Source organism: Zootoca vivipara, chromosome 7 (assembly GCF_963506605.1).
Source record: "Zootoca vivipara chromosome 7, rZooViv1.1, whole genome shotgun sequence".
Classification (NCBI taxonomy): domain Eukaryota; kingdom Metazoa; phylum Chordata; class Lepidosauria; order Squamata; family Lacertidae; genus Zootoca; species Zootoca vivipara.
This window is the reverse complement of record NC_083282.1, coordinates 93,307,026-93,329,087: the sequence shown is the minus strand read 5'-3', so window position 1 is coordinate 93,329,087 and position 22,062 is coordinate 93,307,026. Positions and strand designations below refer to the sequence as shown.

Genomic DNA, 22,062 nt, shown 5'->3' with positions numbered 1-22,062 from the left:
TTAGGGGGGAGAGAAACGGTCTTACTGAGGGATTGCAGGGGGAGAGAGAGAGAGAGGGAGGTGGAGGCAGGAGGCGAAAAGGAGTGGATCAGCAGGAAGGCTGGTGTCCAAGAGGAGGACAGGAGACAGAGGTCATGGAGAGAGGCTGGAGTGATGGAAGGATGAGCAGGAGAATGCTGGTAGTAGCCTGAGTCTGTGTGCATGTGAGAAAGACACACAGGCAGGAAGAACGGAGTCATGGTTGATGAAGTCCCAAGAACATGGTGGGAAGGGAGCCAACTGTGGGTGCGGTGGTTAGAGTGTTGGACTAGGGTTTGGGGGAGGCTGGGGTTCAGGTCCCCGCTTGTTGGCCATGAAACTCACTGGGGGTGACCTTGGATGCCAGTCCTTGCTTCCCAGCCTAACCTGCCTCACATGGTTGTTGTGAGGATGAAATGCAGAGGGAGAGAATTGTGTGTGCCACCCTGAGCTCCTTTGAGAAAACATGGGATACAGGGAAATCAATAGATAAGAGGGGGTTGGGTCACAATTTTGTGGCCGCGTCTGTAATGCTGGTCGTGCCCACCTCAATGAAATATACAGCACACAGAGAGAGATGAGCTGTAGGAGGGTGGAGAAGTTTGGAAAGCAAAGAGGGGGGACACCCTGTAATTATCAGGAGGCCAGTGCAGTGCAAACACGATGGCAGGAGATCCTCTTTGTCACCTTCAGAACCATGCCCTTCTCTCTCCCAGTGATGCCTGTGACGGACCACTGCTGGGAGAAGGAATCTGTTCCTTATGAAGCATTTGACCTGCTTAGGGTGAGAGGTGGAGGAGCTGAGGGGCACAGGAGAGATTTGTGGAAGTATGGAGAGAGCATTGTGTTTTGCCTCCTCTTAAAAAAAACCCACTGGAGGTGCATTTGCACTGCGCCAAACTAAAGAGACTTGTAACTGTTGATGGAGCCAGCTTGTTTTCCACGGCTCCAGGAGGGGGTAGTAGAACCCAAACCAATGGATTCAAATGACAAGAAGGTGATTTTGGCTAAACATCGGGAAGACCTTTCTGAGGGTAAGAGCTGTTTGACAGTGGAAATGTCTCCCTCGGGAGGTTGTAGACTCTCATTCCTTGGAGGTTTTTAATCAGAGGTTGGATGGCCATTTGTCATGGATGCTTTAGCTGAGATTCCTGCATTGCAGGGGGTTGGACTACATGGCTCTCAGGGGACCCCTTCCAACCCTACAATTCTATGATTCTATGCTCTAGCCCAGCATAGTCGTTTTTATTGTGGAAACAGGAAGCATGAGTAGAGGATGCGGAGAAGATGGAGAGAGAAAAGAAAGAAGGTGACAGCCTGAAAATGGAAAGAAAGAGGTAAAATTGCAGGTGTACATCAAGGAAGCAACAGTAAGGTGGAGAAAGCGAGCACTACAGGGTAAAGGATTGAGGGACAGGAAGAGATACAACATTTCTGAAAATTTTGAAGGTGTGGAAAATATAACATTTTTTACAGATAGGTAGCCGTGTTGGTCTGGATCGAAGTAAAATAAAAAAAATTCCTTCCTTAGCACCTTAAAGACCAACTAAGTTTTTATTTTGGTATGAGCTTTTATTTTGGTATGAGCTTTCGTATGAGCTTTCTGAGTGATCCCCCCTCCCCATCCCCACCCCTCCCCACCCCTTCTCCACATAAGTGCCTGGAAACTTCCATTTCACTGTATCTGAAGAAGTGTGCATGCACACGAAAGCTCATACCAAAATAAAAACTTAGTTGGTCTTTAAGGTGCTACTGAAGGAATTTTTTTTATTTTATAACATTTTTTACCTCTCTCTTTCTTTTTTTAAAAATACGGAAATGCTAAGGGGGAGATGAAATAATTGCAGCAGTGACTTGATGGTTAATACCAATCTGAGCTGCAAATGCTGTTGCAGTCAAGCGTCACTTGCCCAAAACGATAGCTGGATTTGTGCAAAGGGCTCTGTGAAAAAGAGTGGGATTCTAGCCATGTTTGCTCAGAAATAAGCCTCAGCATGCTCAGTTCCTATGATAGTTAGGGAAAGGCAAAAGTGATGCTGTGCTCCCCACCCACCGAACCCCAAGTTACTGAATCAAATCCTCCTCCCATCACTTGGTCGGGAACCTATTGACGGGAGCAACAGACAACTTGCTCACGGAGCATTTGTTCTCATTTGTTTTTAGGGAGGTTAGATGAGGTTGCATCAAAGCCAGCGTCATCCCACACTTTCCTAGCGCATTGGAGATACAGAATAATGAAGGCGAGAACGAGCCGTCTCAAGAACAGTTTCTTCCCCGGAGCAATTTCGGCCTTAAATGGAAAGTCTGGACTTCGAAGTCATCTTGTTTTTACTTGCCATTTCATATTGTATTGTTTAATTAATGTTTTGTAGTTATCTTAAATTTATGTGGAGTGCCTTATCTGAGTGGATGGAGCAGCCGAGTAATTTTGTTGTTCCCGCAGGGGGGCAATGACAATAAAGATTATCTTATCTTATCTTTATCTTATCTTATCTTATTTTCCAATTTCCTTATCGCAAAAAAAAAATCAACAACCCATCTTTTGGAGAAGTGGGCTTGTAGTACAAGGCCTCCAGATCAGTTTTGCAGGCACCCCTGCACTTGGGTGCTATCAACTTAAATCACCCCCAGCTTGGTGAGGGCTGCTGCGCTTAGATGGGCTTTGATCTCATCCCTGGAGGGGGCTTCTCAGCAGGCTCCACTCACCCTGCAAAGGATCAATCCTGTTCTGCTGCACCATGATGCTGAGCTGCAGCACCAGCTGCGGGGCGCTCTTGAGGAAGGTCTCCAGGAGCCGCAGCATGCTGATGTCGGCGCTTTCGAACATCATCCTCCAGTAGAAGTGCCGCCGGCGATGCTCCGACTGCCAGCGGCTCTGGAGACCCAGGTACAGGGTCCGCAGGTACCTGCGCAGAAGAGGGAGGGTGCATGTGGAAGACAGCAGGTGAAGACTGGAGAACCGCAAGCCTGGGGGCAGGGCCGTCTTAAGCATACCTGGCGCCCTGGTGCCGTGGTGGAAAGATCCCTCCAGCGGCCCCCCCCTGCCCCGTTTCCCAGCGCGGCTGTCTGGCGGGCGGAGCGCTGCGCCACCCAGCCTTGCCGTAGGGCCGACCCTGCCTGGGGTGGGGGGGAGGCACCAAACTCTGAATTATTGCAATGGGATCAGGAGTCTTATCCTTGCACCTCTAGAGGGAGCTGCTGGCCTGATGCGCCACCACTGCAGCTGGCTGGAAAGTGTAGTGTGGTTTCCATCCCAGCAACGATCAGGTGATCGCACTAAGCCAATATGGTTGCATTTGGCCTCGTATAACTGGCGGCTCCTGCTTGGCAGGGGCGTATGAAGGGGGGCGGGGGGCGGTCCGCCCCGGGTGCCACCCTGGGGGTGTGTGACAAGATGGCCCACTCCCCCCTCCAGCTGTAGAGCGACCGAGGGCGCGTGGCGCCCATACAGGCTGCTGCGCATGTGTTGTCCGTACAGGCTGCCGCTTGAGCACCGTCCATTTGGGCACTGCTTGTGCACCATCCACACAGGAGTTGCGCATGCACCACCAGGTGGTTCGCCCCACCTCTCGACACCCCACACCCCACACTTCCTCCTCCACTGCTGCTCGGTTGCTCATTTTGAGCAAGAAGCTCTGATCAGTCTAGTTGGAGCCCTCCTTGAAAGTCTGCTACAAAGGTGGGGGGCCTGTAACACTCTGGTGTCATTGGACTCCGGCTTCCATCAACACCCTGCAGTCAACATGGGACAACGGTCAGGGATACTTGACATTGTAGTCCAGCAAGGACGGGAGGGTCTCAGTTTCCTCCCCCCCCTGTGCTTTACCAGGCTGTCTGAAAACTTGGCTTCTAAGTGGGTGGGTCACGCCTCTGCTCAGTTTGGTTTAAATAAATACAGTAAATGCACACCCTCCCATTCCACGGCCACACAAAGATAGCAACATACAAGATAGCATACAAGATAGCAACAATTTATACCCCGGAATAATCATTGCACAATTGTTCACACAGCACCACTATGCGAATCCCATGAGCTAGCAGACCGGGTCCCTGCCCTAGGAGTTTACTAGGAGTAAGGAAGAGAAGAGGAATTGGAAGTGCCCAGGGAACAAAGGGTTAATGTGAGCAAATGCATTCTCAGATACTGTACTGAAGCTGCATCCTGGTTGAGTTGGATCAGGGGTCAGCAAACGTTTTCAGCAGGGGGGGCCGGTCCACTGTCCCTCAGACCTTGTGGGGGGCCGGACTATATTTTGAAAAAAAAAAAGAATGAATCCCTATGCCCCACAAATAACCCAGAGATGCGTTTTAAATAAAAGGACACATTCTACTCATGTAAAAACACCAGGCAGGTCCCACAAATAACCCAGAGATGCGTTTTAAATAAAAGGACACATTCTACTCATGTAAAAACATGCTGATTCCCAAACCGTCCGCGGGTCAGATTTTGAAGGCGATTGGGCTGCATCTGGCCCCCGGGCCTTAGTTTGGGAACCCCTGAGTTGGATGATTGAGCGGGCTGGGGGGGGACGGGGGGGGGGGGGGGAAGAAGCAGCACCAACAGAGGTAGGGCACTTGGAGGAAGCTGCCTTACGATGAGACAGAACACTGATTTGTCTAGCTCCGTAGTGCTGACACTGACTCGAACTCCCAGTGGGAGGATTTGCAGACAAAATCACAAAGGCATGATTGCAAACCGGGACAAAGCTGTTTCAGAACCTGCATGGAGGGGACTCTATACTTCCAAACCTGGTGGTGGGGAAAATACAATGGGTTAATCCCTACCTGCCGGCCACTCATACCCTTTTCCCAATTTGCATTGAGTGAAGACAGTATCTTCGTTCTCCTCCAGAGAGCAATTTCCATGTTGAACTGAACTATGGATATTTGTAACATTTTAGGATTATTGCCTGCCTGATTTTCATCACTGTATATGCATATGCATCCTAGCAAGACTTTTGATGTGAGTAAACCTCGTGGTGGTGGTTTTTTTTGGGGGGGGGCGGCACGAAGGAACTTTGGCTCCTAGGAGTTTGCTCCTATGATTTCCAGTGAGATCTCATGAGCCTCGCCCCCCAAATCTCACAAGATCTCACCCCAAACTGCCACCACTTCTTACCGCCACAGCACAACCTAGGGAAAGGATGCTTCAACAGGGGTGGCAAGGGGGTGGCAGAAGGGCAGGGCGACAGTTTCCGTTCCTCCTTAAGAAAATCAACAAGCAGGAGTGTTTTTTTCCCCCGCCATCCTTTTCACTTTTAGAATCATAAAATCATAGAGTTGGAAATGTCCCCAAGGGTCATCTAGTCCAACCCCCTGCAATGCAGGAATCGTGACTAAAGGTTCCCTGCCAGCCAGGTGACCATCCAGCCTCTGTTTACAAACCTCCAGTGAAGGAGAGTCCGCCATCTTTAAAAGCCCATGAGCCATGCCAGGCGGTGGCGAAAGAGGTAGCTCTGATAACTTGTTACCAACAGAGTAGGCTTGTGTCTGTTGGTCATCCTGCACTTCCTTTGCACTGCTGTCTCCTGTCCTCCAGGGGGCACTCATACCTGTTGCAGGTAGATCCTCCCCTCAGGGCAGCTGTAGGCAGAAAATTAGCTTATATGGAGAGGGAAGGACTTCTGTAGAACATTTGTCTATCTTCCTCTAGGTCTGCCAGCTCCAGAACGAACCTTCACCCGACTTCTAGTGAAATGCCCATCAAATGGGTGCTGTGATGGGGAGCAGGGGGTGGGGAGGAGATTTTATAGACAGCGGGTGCAGCTCATTGCACTGATCAAATGTGCCAGAGAAGGAGGCAGGAACAGCTGGTCTCCCAGAGCCACATGGAGCTGTAGCAGTGTACTCCTCGCAGGGCCGGATGACGAAAGGATCCTTGGCTCCTGCTGCCGAGGACTGTGTCGACCATCTGCCCGTCAATCTGCACTTCGTGTAGGTGTTTGGGGGAGACGTAGTTCTGCTGCTACCCCAAAAAAAGGCTTTTCTTTTAGGTGTTTATTGCAAATACGGACACGCTCATCCCTGCTTCCACCGTACCTCTGCTTTCCCTGCACCCCATCTTTCTGAAAGGTTCCCTGAACCCGAAAAGGTTGCACAGAGTCAAGTGCAAATATTCTGTCGTCGTCGTCACAGTGCTAAAGATTCCAGGCCAGTTCAGCCGCAGGCTCGGCTCTCTGCAAGTGACATATTGATCCATCTGCATGTCATAAGTCACTGTTTGGGGCGCTGATGGGGCAAACACCATTTCATGTATGTACGGCTTAGGCCCAGGCTATTCTAAATGGCAGCGTTCTCCCACAAAAAGAAAAAGAGAAGTGAGATTTATACCTGATCCTGGAGCCCAGTGCAGTGCAGGGAAAAAGCTGAAGGACTGTATTATCCCAAACCTCCCATACAAATCTGCCTGGGCTCTAAGGTCTTTGGGGGAGCACTGTGATGCAGCAGCGAAAAAGGCCAATGCTATTCTAGGCTGCATCCACAGAAGTGGGCCTCACATTTTAGAAAGGATGTTGACAAGCTGGAACATGTGCAGAGGAGGGCAACCAAGATGATCAAGGGCCTGGAAAACTAAGCTTTATGAGGAGCAATGTTTATAGTTGTTGTTGTTTAGTCGTTTAGTCGTGTCCGACTCTTCGTGACCCCAAGGACCAGAGCACGCCAGGCACTCCTATCTTCCACTGCCTCCCGCAGTTTGGTCAAACTCATGTTCGTAGCTTCGAGAACACTGTCCAACCATCTCGTCCTCTGTCGTCCCCTTCTCCTAGTGCCCTCAACCTTTCCCAACATCTGGGTCTTTTCCAGGGAGTCTTCTCTTCTCATGAGGTGGCCAAAGTATTGGAGCCTCAGCTTCACGATCTGTCCTTCCAGTGAGCACTCAAATGTTTATAGTACAGTACAGTAATTGAGGAATTGAGTATGTTTAGCCTAGAAAAAGAGGATACTGAGAGGAGATATGATAGCCATCTTCAACTATCAAAAGGGCCGTCACATGGAGGATGGAACAAGCTTGCTTTCTCCTGCTCTTGAGGGTGGGACCCAAACCAATAGTCAAGTGACAAGAAAGGAGACTCTGACTAAACATCAGGAGGAACTTTCTGACAGCAAGAGTTGTTCGATAGCGGAAAGGACTATATTGGGAGGTTGTCGGCAAGGAGATTCTTAAGCAGAGGTTGGATGGCCATCTGTCATGTATGATCTACCGTAGTTGAGATTCCTGCATTGCAGGGGGTTGGATCAGATGTCCCTTGGGATCCCTTCCAACTCTATGATTCTATGATAATGGCATAAGACTTCAGGGACTGCAGTCGCTTCACCAGATGCATTAAATTCTATCCTGGCTTGCAAGTACAGTACATATACAGCATGCATGATTTCAGGGATGCTGTAATTGTCTGTACTTTTTGGCATTTTGTTTACTGACCTCATGGTTTATCATCCTCTACCCCACCCAGACAGACACAGATATTTGTATTGCAGGACAGCACTGCGTGCTTTTGATGAAGCGGACTGTAATTCACAAAGGTTCATCCCACAAGAACTTTGAAAGTTTTTAAGGTGCCACTAGAAGACTCTCTCTCTCTCTCTCTCTCCCCAAGAAATTAATCGGAATTCTATGCCAGCATAAGAGAAAAAGAGACTGGGGTGGAGAAGAGTGTGGGGTGGGCAGATTTTCTAAATTGTCATGATGGACACACAATGGAACATTTCAGACTGCCGGGGGGGCGGGGGAGGCGGACGGACACACAAACAAAAGCCGTCAGAAAACTGTAATTAAAAATCAGTATGAGTTTTGCTCTTGACTTCAGCGAAGCGTAGATTGCAGCACATGTGAAGGGGGAGGGGGGGCATTTTCAAACAGGTTGAACTTTCTATTTACGCTCCAGCAAGGAACTATTTTCGTCCTGTGAATATTAAACCATGTTTTGATTGAGCTAAGGTACATTTCCAAATGAGAGCACTGGGAGAGATTTTGTTCCAGGGCATGTTTGGAACGGATTCAAGCCCCCCCCCCCCCCGCCTCAGCCTCTTCCTCTTAACAGTTTTTTTCTGCTGGGGAGAGCTGACTGCTCCATGTCGCTTCTCCAGTTTAGCAGAACCCCTGGCTCCCCAGTTCTTGCCATAAAACACCAAGACTGTACATGGACTAAGAACATAAGAAGGGCCTGCTGGATGAGGCCAATTGGTCATCTAGTCCAGCATCCTGTTCTCACAATGGCCTGTGGGAAACCTGCAAGCAGGATCAGAGCACAAGAGCAACTCTCCCCTCTTGTGGTTTCCAGCAACTGGCATTCAGAAGCATTGCTGCCTCCAGGCACCCACAAATATTTGGTGCCAAGGCCATCTGCATGGCACCCATGGCCCCGGATACCCACAGTCGTGGGGCCATGTTGGCACTCCTGTTGCCATCTGTGGTGGCAGAGTATAGACACCCTGGCTAGTAGCCATCAACAGTCCTCTCCTCTTCCATGAATTTGTCTAATCCTCTTTTAAAGGCATCCAAGTTGGTGACCATCCCTGCCTCCTGTGGAAGAGAGTTCCATAGTTTAACAATGCGCTGCATGAAGAAGGACTTTGTTCCGTTCCTCTCCAGTCTGTCCTCTCACAGCGATGCAACAGAGGCTTTTTAAAGCTTGACCCAAGGTCACTCAACCCAATGGGGTGTTGTGGCCAACAGAGTCCTGATTCCCTCTCTGCAGGGCAATCCCAGCCAGAATTTCCATTCTAGCTCTGCATTCTAGACAGCAGCTCTTGAATTATTCAGTTGACACTAAACTTGTCTGGCTACGAAAAGGAGAGGTGTGCATGAGCAAGGACTTGGTGCAAGGGTGTTATTAAAGGAGGGTTGGGCGCCATTACTTAGTGGCAGACGATGTGTTTTGCAAGCAAAAGGCCCCAGGTTCAATCGCTGATGATGCCTCCAGGTAGGGCTGGAAGAGACTCCTGCCAGAAATCCTGGATTGCCACTGCCAGCCAGTGTAGACAATACTGAGTGTGATGCAGGGTTCAAATCCCCACGCAGCGATGAAGCACACTAGGTGACCTTGGTCCAGTCACCATCTTGACAGCCATCTGTCAGGAATGCTTTGATGGTGTTTCCTGCTTGGCAAGGGGTTGGACTGGATGGCCCTTGTGGTCTCTTCCAACTCTATGATTCTATGATCTCTCAGCCTGTCCTACCTCATAGGGGTGTTGTGAGGATGAGATGGGGAGGAGGAGAATGACCACCTTGAAATCCTTGGAAGATAAAGGTGATATATAAATGCAACCAACCAACAAGGCAGCTTCCTTGGAATCTATGCCCTGGGTCTTTTGGGTCTAGCCCAAATCCTGTTGTCGGTGGATCTCTGTGTGTGTTTTTGCTTGTGTGTGTGAGCCAAGTGCTAGCAGCACACATCAGCTGTGCAGTGAAAACACCTCTTCTTCTTCTTCTTTTAAACTCTTTAGCAAAGGCAAGTGTGCTGCTGAGCTGTCACTGCCGTGTGCTATGCAGCGCTAAAACCACAAGTGCATGGGGAAAGCAATGGCGGCAGCCAGGCTTGCGCTCTGGTTTAAGTTATTTTTATTATCAAAGAAGAAAGGCCACCACGGGCCACCTTGTCTCAGAGTAAAATAATAATAAAACAAAACCCCTCCACCACTTGCAGGAAATCTCAGTGAGCACCCTATTAGTTGTGACTTTAATTTAATTAGGGGGAGGGGTAATGATGCAATATCCACAAACCGGGGGGGGGGCAAATGAAGAGAAATTGATTGCGGAGCAGGATCCAGAATAGATCGTCTGCATGAGGAATTAATTGGGAGTAATGGTTAAATAAATTGAACTGATACTGCATGATCTGGGAAGCGGTGCAAATGAATCGGAAAATGTATCTAGTGTGATTTGGAGGGGAAATCAATGTGTTTGCACGCCGCGAAATGTAAATTCTACCGATTCTTTGTAAATTTGCACATATGCATATACATTTTCATGCAACTGTGGAATCAGAGCAGAGCCATCCAGGCTAGTAGTAGCCATTGACAGCCCTCTCCTCCTCCTCCCTGAATTTGTCTCATCCTCTTTCAAAGCCATCTGGGTTGGTGGCCTTCACTGCCTCCTGGGGGAGCAAGTTGCATTGTTTAACTATGCACTTTGTGAAGCGGGAGGGGGGGGGAGGAGGAGAGGGAAAGAGAGTCTTGTTTCCTGTGCCCCTTCTGTACCGAAAGGGATTCCTGCCTTTGTGAAAGGGGAGAGATGATGACTGCGAAAGGAGAAGGATTAAGCAAGAGGTACAGGGGCCATAAAGCTCCCTGAGTCCCTCCAGACCTAGTAAACCTGTCACCCAAACGGATGGCTTTTATATCGGATCCATAAAACGCTCCCAGTCGACTCCATTAGGCACCGAGGGCAAGGAGAAAACCTTATTCCAGCACTTTCGCCCCATACATCAGCTCTAAAGAGGGCTGCAGGAGGGGAGGCAGAAGGCTGAGCTTGTCAGCCCCACTGCTCCGAGACACCAAGGGGGCCTGCCAAATGGCCTTCTGCGCATGAGGGTCTAGATGCCTCCGGCAAGTCGGCAGGGACCATTTTCTCACCTGCCACCATAAGTCAAGGCTCCTTAGTCAGTGTGACTCTGGCTCGATGGAAGGCTTAAAGGGAGTCTGAAACAGCCTTCAGAGAGGCTTGTTGTGGGGGTGTGGAGCACCAGGGGATGGGCAGATAGCACCCCCCAGGGAACGTGGGAACGTGGTCTGTCTATCACTGGACAAAAGGGGAATCTTTGGAAGCAATCAGCTGACCTGACCATCTGTTCGTGACAATGATCCTATGTGCCCCCCCCTCTGCTTTTAATGTAACGTAAGAACATAATGGGACCCAGGTGGCGCTGTGGGTTAAACCACTGAGCCTAGGGCTTGCTGATCAGGAGGTTGGCGGTTCGAATCCCTGTGACGGGGTGAGCTCCCGTTGCTTGGTCCCAGCTCCTGCCAACCTAGCTGTTCAAAAGCACGTCAAAATGCAAGTAGATAAATAGGAACCGCTACAGCGGGAAGGTAAACGGCGTTTCCATGTGCTGCTCTGGTTCACCAGAAGTGGCTTTGTCATGCTGGCCACATGACCTGGAAGCTATACGCTGGCTCCCTCGGCCAATAATGCGAGATGAGCGCGCAACCCCAGAGTCGGTCACGACTGGATCTAATGGTCAGGGGTCCCTTTTAGAACATCATAAGACTGCAGTGCCTGGAGACAGGCAGGCCGTGCATCCATAGCAGTGACCAGAGGAGGGATGACCGCTAGGAATGACCACAGAGAAAAGAACGCCACAGTGCATCTGCATCAGCAAAACTGGACACCTTCATCTGCCCCAGCTGCAACAAAACATGTCTCTCCCCTATTGGTCTCCACAGTCCAGGCATGCCAGCTTGTCCCCATGATTGAGGAGGCCGGCGTCATGCAACCTGCTGACGCGTCGCACACATGCCGCTCGTATCACTCATGCAAGTTGTGCGGCATGCACATTTTAAAAACTTTTTTTAAAACGTCGCAAGGGATTTACTGATGGTTTTATGCTACTTTCCTATTTTAGTTTTTAATTCATCCGTTTGTTTTGAGGGTTCAATAAACATTGTATTTATTCCTTGTTATAAGCTGCCTTGTGAGGCTTATACCGTAAAAGGTGGGATATAAGTACCTTAAATAAGCAGACAGTCCCGAACATGACAAATCCCCTCCGCCAGAGTTATCCTCGAGGGAAATTAAGTAGCAATTATGCATATAAATTGCTGCGTGTTTATTCAGCAATTTTACACGCATGGAGGGTTGTCATACACAACAATCTACATGTGGGATTCATCTCACACACGACCAAAGTTTGGTTTTGGCTGCATTTGGCTGACCAACACATTTTTATTTGACTCCACTATGGCATAAGCGCGGATCTGCAGCCCTACCAGAGAGTAAGTGATACTTTCTTCCAAGAAAGCAGGCACACACTTGAGTTGCAAATTTTAATCTGTAAAGATGCATATCGCAATCTGCGTATCCAAAAGGATCAAAGAAACAAGGCGATAAACAGAGAGGCTTAATTTGCTCCTAGTTTTTTTGTGTCTGTTAGGAACTAGAACTGGAATAAGATCTAGAGGAGGAAGGCTTGAAGGAAAGCTATCTGCCATTGTTGTACCAAATCATCTCCTCCCATACAGCTAATTAAATACTGGAGTTTATATCCCACCCTTCAAATACATTCTCAGGGTGTCCCAGGAACAACGAAAACACTAGTATAGATTAAAAGAATCTTCAAAAAAACTGCAAATATCTCATGGCAACAAAACTGCTTAGATTAAAAGGAGTAACGGACTAAAAAGATCTTCATGTGGCGCCCAAGTAGCATCCAGGTAAGGTGTCAGACAGGCGTCTCTGCAGGAGAGCATTTCACTCGCAAGGGTGCCACCACAGTGGAGGCCATGTTCCTAGTAGGACAGCTGCTGCTACTGCTACATTTTAAAATAGTGGTTTCCCCCTGTCCTCAGCATGGTGTAGTGACATGACTTTTTTGTCTGGTTCATTAGAACGGACTTGTCTTGCTCATGTTGCACTGCATTGTGGGAAACAGTCCCCCTGTAACCTCGAAATTACTTGTGACTCTGGGAACCTAAGAGCTGGCATTCTGGCTTCAGAGATAACTGACACCCCCCCCCAATAAGGAAGGACACAAAATCCATAATTTTCTCCCCCTTTAAGAATGTGTCTTCTTCAAGCAAACAGAGGTGCAAGTTTACGATCTAATGTTTGACATGGTAAAAAAAAAGCCTGTTCTCTCACCATCCTCCCATGGATGAACATATTTTGCACCTTTCACAGGAGACAGAGAGGAGGCATTGGAAGACCCCCCCAGATCACCTTTCCAACAAATCCTTTCGAATGCCTCTTGGTCCATTTCCACTCCTATTTTACATTGGCTCCTACAAGATCCCAAAGCACATTTAAGGTGGAGTTTTGGAACAGGTACTTTGGCACACTCTACTCCAACAGAGCTCTACCCACTCCACATCACTGTCGAGGATCATAGAACTGTAGCGCTGGAAGGGACCCCGAGGGTCATCCAGTCCCACCCCCTGCAATGCAGGAATCTCACCCTGACAGGTGGCCATCCAACCTCTGCTTAAAAACCTCCAAGGAAGGAGAGTCCACCACCTCCCAAGGGAGTCTGTTCCACTGTTGAACAGCTCTTACTGTCAGAAGGTTCTTCCTGATGTTTAGTTGGAATCTTCTTTTTGCTACTTGAAGCCCTTGGTTCGAGTCCTACCTCCAGAGCAGGAGAATTCCCTCTTCCACGTGACAGCCTTTGAGATGTTTGAAGATGTTTCGGACTACAATGCACACCGTTCAGACTGATGGGAGTGGTACTCAGAATCATCTGGAGGGCACCGGGTTGGCAAAGGGCGATGGAAGCAGAATCGATGTCAGGAATCCTTAAAAAGACTTGTGTTATTTATGGAATTTATATTATCCCACCTTTTCCCCCTCCAACAAGTTCAAGGGGGGCATGTGGTTCTGTCTCCCCACTTAATCTGCAAAACAACCCTATGAGGTAGGTTAGGCTGAAAGGCTGTGACTGGCCCTCAAGGTCACACCCAGTGAGCTGGGATTTGAACCCTGATCTCCTAGTCCAACACTTTAACCATTATACCACACTGCCTTTCACTGTATTGCTAGGTCCTTTTCTCTTTCCTGACAATCAACTACTTTCCATTGGGACTCCTGAGCATCCGATAGAAAAATGGTCCGCAGCGGATGTTCTTGCATTGACACCTCACCCAACTAATACATCTCAGCAACAGAAGAGCCCCTCAGCAGCTGGGGAACGTGGAGTGGAAAGGGGAGGCAGCAAAAGGCAGAGAGGAGGGGAAGCCTCCCCCATAGAGTCAGGGCACAGAAAAGGACCAGCAAGGCCAGTTCAAAACCATCGCGGGGTCAAGAGCAGCCGAGGCAGCCTGGAAGCCCTGCTCTTGAGCTGTCAGCCGGTGCTCTGGACGGCTGCAATACCAAGGACACTGACATGTGACAGACTCTGTTAATCCCAGACTTCAAATATTCAGAGAGAAATGCGGGGGGAGGGGGAGAATGAGGATTTAATGGGCTTTGGACAGCTTCCCGGGCATTCAAATATGTCCAGAACGCTGCAGCGGCGCAATGCTCTAGGAAGCAGCTGGATGAGAAGCGCCAAGGGCATGCCCGTTGCCACCAAGGAAGATGCCAAGCTCAACATCTGCTTTTCAAGGCGCAGGTTATGTTGGGGGAGCAGCAGGTGTAATGACTTGGGGAGGAGGCAGCCCCCCTCCATCTCAGGCAGGCATTCTGGTCTGCAAGGGGGTCACCTGGAGCCAGGGGGCGGCATGGTGATCCGCCCGGGGGGGGGGGCAATTGGCTCAGCGATTGGCACCCATTTGGGGCGATCCGCACGGCAATCTGCCTGGGGTGGTGGTGATGCGACAATCCATCCAGGGGGGGGGGGCAGCGTGGTGATCAGCCAGGAGGGGGGGCAGTTGTCACCTCCCTCAGGGATGACACTTGGGGCGGACTTCCCCCCACCGCCTCCCCTTCCTACGCCCCTGAGTCCACCACCTCTTGAAGGAGTCCGTTCCACTGTCAAACAGCTCTTGCTGTCAGAAAGTCCTTCCTGATGTGTTTTTCCTGGGTATGTTTAGCCTGGAGAAGAGAAGGTTAAGGGGTGATATGATAGCCATGTTCAAATATATGAAAGGATGTCATATGGAGGAGGGAGAAAGATTGTTATCTGCTGCTCCAGAGAAGCAGACACGGAGCAATGGATTCAAACTTCAATAAAGAAGATTCCACCTAAACATTACCGGTAGGAAGAACTTCCTGACAGTAAGAGCTGTTCGGCAGTGGAATTTGCTACCAAGGAGTGTGGTGGAGTCTCCTTCTTTGAAGGTCTTTAAGCAGAGGCTTGACAGGCATATGTCAAGAATGCTTTGATGGTTTTTCCTGCTTGGCAGGGGGTTGGACTGGGTGGCCCTTGTGGTCTCTTCCAACTCTATGATTCTATGTTTAGTCAGAATCTCATTGCTTGTAACTTGAAGCCATTGGTTTTGGTCCTCTCCTTCGGATCAGCAGAAAACAAGCTTGCTGCATATTCTTTTTGACAACCCTTTAGATATTTGAAGATGGCTATCATTATCTCCTCTTATCCAGGCTAAACATCCCCAACTCCCTCAACTGTTCCTCATCAGGCTTGGTTTCCAGACCCTTGATCACCTTGGTCACCCTCCTCCTGCACACCTTCCAGCTTATCAATATCCTTCTTAAACTGTGCTGCCCAGAACTGGACACAGGCCTCCAGGTGGGGTCTGACTGCTTACTGCTTAATTGGAACAAATGTCAATCCATAGAAATCCAAAAGGAAAATTTGTCCCCCTTCTGAACCAGTCCTAAAAATAACTCCTGAACAGGATTTGCTTTCCCAGAAACTGTGTTGTTGATGGTCCACTCAAACCCCTTTTCTTCCTTTGCTTACCTATCCCTGCAGAATAATTTTTCCAGTTGACTTTCCAGCTCCCAGCAGTGCACTTCCAGTTTTCTCTGTGTACTTATTTTGCTTTCCTCTGGCACTCGTATAAGAATTACAATTCAACGCTATATGAGCTCTCTCTCTCTGTGTGTGTGTGTCCCACTCATTTGTTTTGATTGGTTGTGATGGCTCCAATCACAGCTTTATTTTCTGCCTTTAAAAATACACGTTGGAAAGGTCCCAGCTCATTTTGTATATGTCAAACGATTGCCTGTTCATCCGGCTTTCTGATTATCCGGTTTTCTGATTCTCTGGCTCCCTGTCCTGAGTGGGCAGGACTGAAGGTGGAGACAGCATGAAAAGTGCTGTCCTATTGATTATAGGAGGAACGAACAGGAAAACACGGCCCGGGAAACTCAGGCCCGGAACAAATTGAAAAAGAAGAGGCATGGCCTTAAGGGAAACTATGACACTGGGCTCTGATCTGTAGAGCCGTGTAATAGCATGTGCTAACCGCAGAGTATTCTGTGCAAACTCTGCCAAATATTTCTCCCCTCCCTCTCCCTCTCCAGCTCTTTCTCACACACGACTCCAACCTTTTCTTCCGGCTTTGGAATGGCTTTTAGCAAGAGATTCGTGCAGCAAGTGAAAGGTGGTTTCTCCCCAAGCACAAAAGGGCCGCCTTGCAAGCGGCCCATAATAACCCCTTTGATTTCCCCCTCCCCGCTTTAATCAGCAACTTTCAGTCATCCCTCCACCCCTTTCTCCCCCCCCCAGATGGTTTCAAGTCTCTCCTGCTGTGAGTCGTGAAAGGGCCGAGCAAGTGTTGACAAGTGAACAGGGCCCGTCTTGTCAGCAAACAATGTGATTTTAATAGCCACATTTCCAGCGTCATTATGTCCCAATTACTGCCATGTGGTGGTCTGGAAACCCAGTGGCCGGCTTCTCTGGCTTCAGCAGCTAGGTTGCAGCGGGTGGGGGAACCAACTCTTAAGATTTAATACAGAGTTTGGCTCAAGCTGCTAAATTTAGCAGCTGGCGTAACTTGCGGCTTCATGTGACCTTTCAATGCCCAAGCTATGCCCTGGAGCATGTGAAATATTAATAAAGAGCCTGGAATTATGCACAGAGCACATCTTTCCTAACCACAGGCAGCCTGTCCTATCTAGGGCACTTCCAGACTGTTGTGATTTTCGGGTAGCATTTGTTGAGCTTTTTTCTTCTTCTTTTTAGGAAAATCTGAAAGTTGTCCAGCTTTTTTTCTGAATTGATCCATGACAAAATGCCACCTTCCAGAACCCCCCCCCCCTGGGTGTCAATTCCTCCTTTGAAATCCCAGTAATGTCCAGGAAAATCTGGACATATGGCAGCCCTAGATTTGGTCACTTGCGGACAGGAGTTATTGGTTCAGAAAATCTGGAGGGCATCAGGTTGGGGAATGCTGACCTAAGATCACCAAGACTGCAGTGAGGGTCCAAATCACACAGAAGTGTTTTTTAAAGGTGATGCTGCTCAGGTATGGAGTGAATCAGGCTGAGTCTCCAACATCAAACACCATCTCCAACTCCTCGAAAGATTCCATCAGCGGTGTCTCCGAAAAATCTTACACATCACTTGGGAAGACAGGCGAACTAATGCCAGTGTACTGGATGAAGCAAAGATCACCAATGTGGTAGCAACAATTCTTCAACATCAGCTTCGTTGGACTGGTCATGTTGTGCGGATACCTGATGATCGTCTTCCAAAGCAACTACTCTATTCCGAACTTTAAAATGGAAAGCGTAATGCTGGTGGTCAACGAAAGAGGTTTAAAGACTGTCTCAAGGCAAATCTTAAAAAAATGTAGTATAAACACTGACAACTGGGAAACACTGGCCTGCGAGCGCTCCAGTTGGAGAACAGCCTTTACCAAAGGTGTCATGGACTTTGAAGTTACAGGTAGGTAGCCGTGTTGGTCTGAGTCGAAACAAAATAAAAAAAATTCCTTCAGTAGCACCTTAAAGACCAACTAAGTTTTTATTTTGGTATGAGCTTTCGTGTGCATGCACACTTCAGTATCTGAAGACACTTGAAATCAGGACGAAAGGGAGAAACGTTTTAAGAGGAAGGCACGCTTGGCAAATCTACACCGTGATTAACTCCCGCCCGGGAACCAATTTCCCCACTGTGGAAGGATGTGTGGGTCCAGAATTGGCCTCCACACTCACTTACGGACGCATTGTTAAAACCGTGTTTATGGAAGACAATCTTACTTGGCTACGAGTGATTGTCAAAGAAGAAGTAATTTCCAAAGATTCGCAAGTAGCATGCTTGTATTTTCTCTTGCGACCGTGAGAAGCAGAAAGTTGCTCTTGCTTTCGGAGAGGAGGTGCTCAGAATGCTCAATTTTTAGCACCAAGGGTTACTACGGATGTGCTTTAAAATACAGTACCTGATTTCCCTTCTCCGTGTGTTGTTGGCAAAACATAAGAACAGGCTCTCCGTTTGTGGAATGCTCTCCCCAGAGAAGCTCACCTGACAGCAGCATCATTACATATCTTCAGGCACCGACCAAAAACATTCCTTTTTAACCGGGCCTTTGGCTTTGGACAATCTAGGAACTTAAATGTTTTAATGCTTTTGTCCCTCCCTCCCTTGGTTTTAATATATGTGTGGTTTCCTTTCCCTTTCCTTTCCTTCTAGATCGTTTTGAGTTGCCTGTGGCAAAGGAGTGCATAATGTGTAAAGAAATAAAATTAATAATAATAATAATAATAATAATACAGCACCCAGCTCTCTGTGTTCCTGTTGCTTGGCTATTTCAGCTAGAAATGCCATAGGGACCCACATTTCTTTGCTTCATAGCATCATTGTCAGGAGTTAAAAATCAGAGAGCACAGCAGAGAGATGGATGTGATCTGTTAAAAGCACATTCAGCCAGTGCCTCCTTTTGCGATGTGCAAAGGACAAGCATGAGCCGCTGTCTGTGCCTCTCTGCCCTCTGTCTCTCTCCACACCCTGCTGCCTCTCATCTCATTCGCCCTGCTGGGTCCAGACCTCTCTGCTAACGGATATGGGTGCAAATGAAGATAACCCTGATAGTGACAGGACAGCCTTTTGCCAACCTGGTGCCAATCTGGATGTTTTGGACCACAGTTTTAGACTACTATCATCCAGAGGGCATCAGGTTGGCAGAAGGCTGATATAGAGTTGTGTAGAACAGATGAGTCCTGGAGAAGAAACAGCTGTCAGAAGAACAATTATAGGCGGCATCAACAGAGGTCTCATGCCCTGATCAAGGGAAGTCTTCTGCTCTGTTCTGCCTTGGTTAGACCCCACCTGGAGTCCCATGGGGACCACAGTCTAAGGACGATATTGAAAAGCTAGAAGGTGTGCAGAGGAGGGCGACCAAGATGATCAAGGGTCTGGAAACCAAGCCTGATGGGGAGTGGTTGAAGGAGATGGGTGTGTCTAGCCTGGAAAAGAGGAGGATGGGAGGAGAGAATGATAGCCATCTTCAAATATCTAAAGGGTTGTCACATGGAAGATGGAGCCAGCTTGTTTTCTCCTGGTCCAGAGGGAAGGACCTGAACCAATGGCTTCAAGTTACAAGAAAGGAAATATCAACTAAACATCCGGAAGGACTTTCTAACAGTAAGAGCTGTTCTACAGTGGAACAGGCTCCCTCAGAAGGTGGTGGATTCTTCTTCATTTGCCGTTTTTAAACAGAGGGTGGGGGGGCTATTGCTGGGGGTTGGACTGGATGTCCCTTGGGGTCCCTTCTAAGCTCTACAATTCTACGATTCTATGGTGCTTTTCGCAGCCCATGTGTTTTCTGCTTTGTCCCTTTCCACTCTCCCCTGAGCGATCATATGACAGCCATCTTCAAATATCTATAGGGTGGTCACATGGAAGATTAACCCAGCTTGTTTTCTCCTGCTCCAAAGGATAAGACTGAACCAATGGATTTAGAGTACAAGAAATGAGATTCCAACTAAACATCAGGAAGGACTTTCTGACAGTAAGGGCTATTCAACAGTGGAACAGACTCCCACAGAAGGTAGTGGACTCTCCTGCATAGGAAGTTTTCTTAGCTGTGATTCTTGCATTGCAGGGCAGTGGACTAGATCAGGCACCCCCAACCTGTGGCTCTCCAGATGTTTTCGCCTACAACTCCCACGATCCCTAGCCAACAGGACCAGTGGTCAGGGATGATGGGAACTGTAGTCCAAAACATCTGGAGGGCCGAAGGTTGGGGATGCCTGGACTAGATCGCCCTCTGGGTTCCTTCGAACTCTACAGCTCTATGATTCTAGGAGCCCATAAACACAGCATTTCTGCTGGCTTTCAGATACTGAGCTTTCCCCAGTCTTACCCGATGCTGCTGCCAGGGATGGAAACTGGGGCCTTCTGCACACAAAGCCCATTTTGTGAATGCACAAGGATTCTGCCCTGACTTCCATACTACTTCATAAGTGCCTATTCAGATAATAAATGTTGCTGAGTCGGCTCATGAGTCACGGCTATTCAGTAAGAAGGACAACAATGTCTGCTACGAGATGAAACATTCTCAAGAGTGGACTTTTTTTTTTTAAAAAAAAAAGGGAAATGGCCCCTTTGTCAACACAGCTGCTTTTCAGAAGCCAGCGCAAGTTAGGTTCTTGCGGATTAAGTGAACCCAGTGATACAGCAGGTGGTGGAAAAAGTCTTAAAAATAGGATAGGTTTGCATGGTGTATGCGCCTGCAGAATAGGGACATAGCACTTGAGACCACACTTTCCAGGCAGAAGGTCCCAGGTTCAAAACCTGCTCTGTATTTATGTATTTTTTTGGGATGCGGCTGGTGCTGTGGGTTAAACCATTGTGCCGCTTGGGCTTGCTGATCGAAAGCTCAGCTGTTCGAATCCCTGCGACGGAGTGAGCTCCCATTGTTTGGTCCCGGCTCCTGTCAACCTAGCAGTTCGAAAGCACGCCAAAGTGCAAGTAGATAAATACAGTAGGCACCGCTCCGGCGGGAAGGTAAACGGCGTTTCCATGCACTGCTCTGGTTTCGTCAGAAGCAGCTTAGTCATGCTGGCCACATGACATGACCCGGAAGCTGTCTGTGAACACCGGCTCCATAGAATCATAGAGTTGGAAGAGACCACAAGGGCCATCCAGTCCAACCCCCTGCCAAGCAAGAAACACCATCAAAGCATTCTTGACATATGCCTGTCAAGCCTCTGCTTAAAGACCTCCAAAGAAGGAGACTCCACCACACTCCTTGGCAGCAAATTCCACTGCCGAACAGCTCTTACTGTCAGGAAGTTCTTCCTAATGTTTAGGTGGAATCTTCTTTCTTGTAGTTTCAATCCATTGCTCCGTGTCCGCTTCTCTGGAGCAGCAGAAAACAATCTTTCTCCCTCCTCTATATGACATCCTTTTATATATTTGAACATGGCTATCATATCACCCCTTAACCTTCTCTTCTCCAGGCTAAACATACCCAGCTCCCTAAGCCGTTCCTCATAAGGCATCGTTTCCAGGCCTTTGACCATTTTGGTTGCCCTCTTCTGGACACGTTCAAGCTTGTCAGTATCCTTCTTGAACTGTATAGGCTCCCTTGGCCTATAGGAACTGTATAGGCTCCCTTGGCCTCTATAGGCTCCCTTGGCCTATAGAGGCACCTGCGTCCCTAGCTAGCTAGTAGCCATCCCTCCATGAATTTGGCTAATCTTCTAATGTTGGAGACCATCCCTGCCTCCTGTGGAGGTGAGTTCCACACTTTAACCGAGTGCCGCATGAAGAAGGACTTCATTTTATTCATCCTGAATCTTCCAACAAGAAAGTCGGGAAGGAGAGAAATCACAAAAGGAACCCCTAGGGAAAATCTGCACATGGTCTCTCAGTTCAGGTAGCTAGCTCCCTGTCTCTCTCTCTCTCTCTCCCCCTCCCTCCCTCCCTCCAGCTTCATGAACAATAAGGAATCAAATGCATCTCTCTCTCTCTCTCTCTCTCTCTCTCTCTCTCTCTCTCTCTCTCTCTCTCTCTCTCCCTCTCTCTCTCCCTCTCTCTCTCAAAAACAAACAAAAAGAAACGCTTAAAAAGTATTTAATTCTCCAAAGCTGATGATCAAGCGGAATCCCACAGAGAAGACCCTCGCCACTAATTGCTCCCTCCATATTAAGGATGGTGGTTGTGGTGGCAGAGGCTAAGAAGCTTAATTATAACAATTAACATAAAGGCTGAAGGTGTAATAGAGATAAGGCGAAAGCTTTCCCTGGAATAAATAGTGGGGTCATAAGACGCTGGTTGACCACTGTTGCTTGTTGGCTTAGCCACAGTGGCCTTAACTAGCTTATGACTTCTTTGTTGGTGCAATGCTCCTGGATTTAAAACTGAACTGCTGCATTGCTGCAAGGCAAGTAAAAGCTACTCTCTTATTCTGCCTTGGTCAGAGCTGCAAGGGACCCCAAGGATCATCTAGTCCAACCCCGTGCAATGCAGGAATCTCAGCTGAAGACAGATGGCCATCCAAGCTCTGCTTACAAACCTTTTCTGAGGGTGTCTCTTCCAC

The 22,062-nt window shown here is 48.5% G+C and overlaps 1 protein-coding gene across 1 annotated transcript in view; it reads right to left on the bottom strand.

Moving 5' to 3' along the window:
• The window catches only part of XKR7 (XK related 7), a 50,907-nt gene that overhangs the window by 1,008 nt on the left and 27,837 nt on the right, over positions 1–22,062 (bottom strand). The window contains exon 3 of the mRNA XM_060277500.1: positions 2,725–2,924. Within this exon, the coding sequence (XP_060133483.1) occupies positions 2,725–2,924 (200 nt within the window). The remainder of the gene's footprint in view (positions 1–2,724; positions 2,925–22,062) is intronic.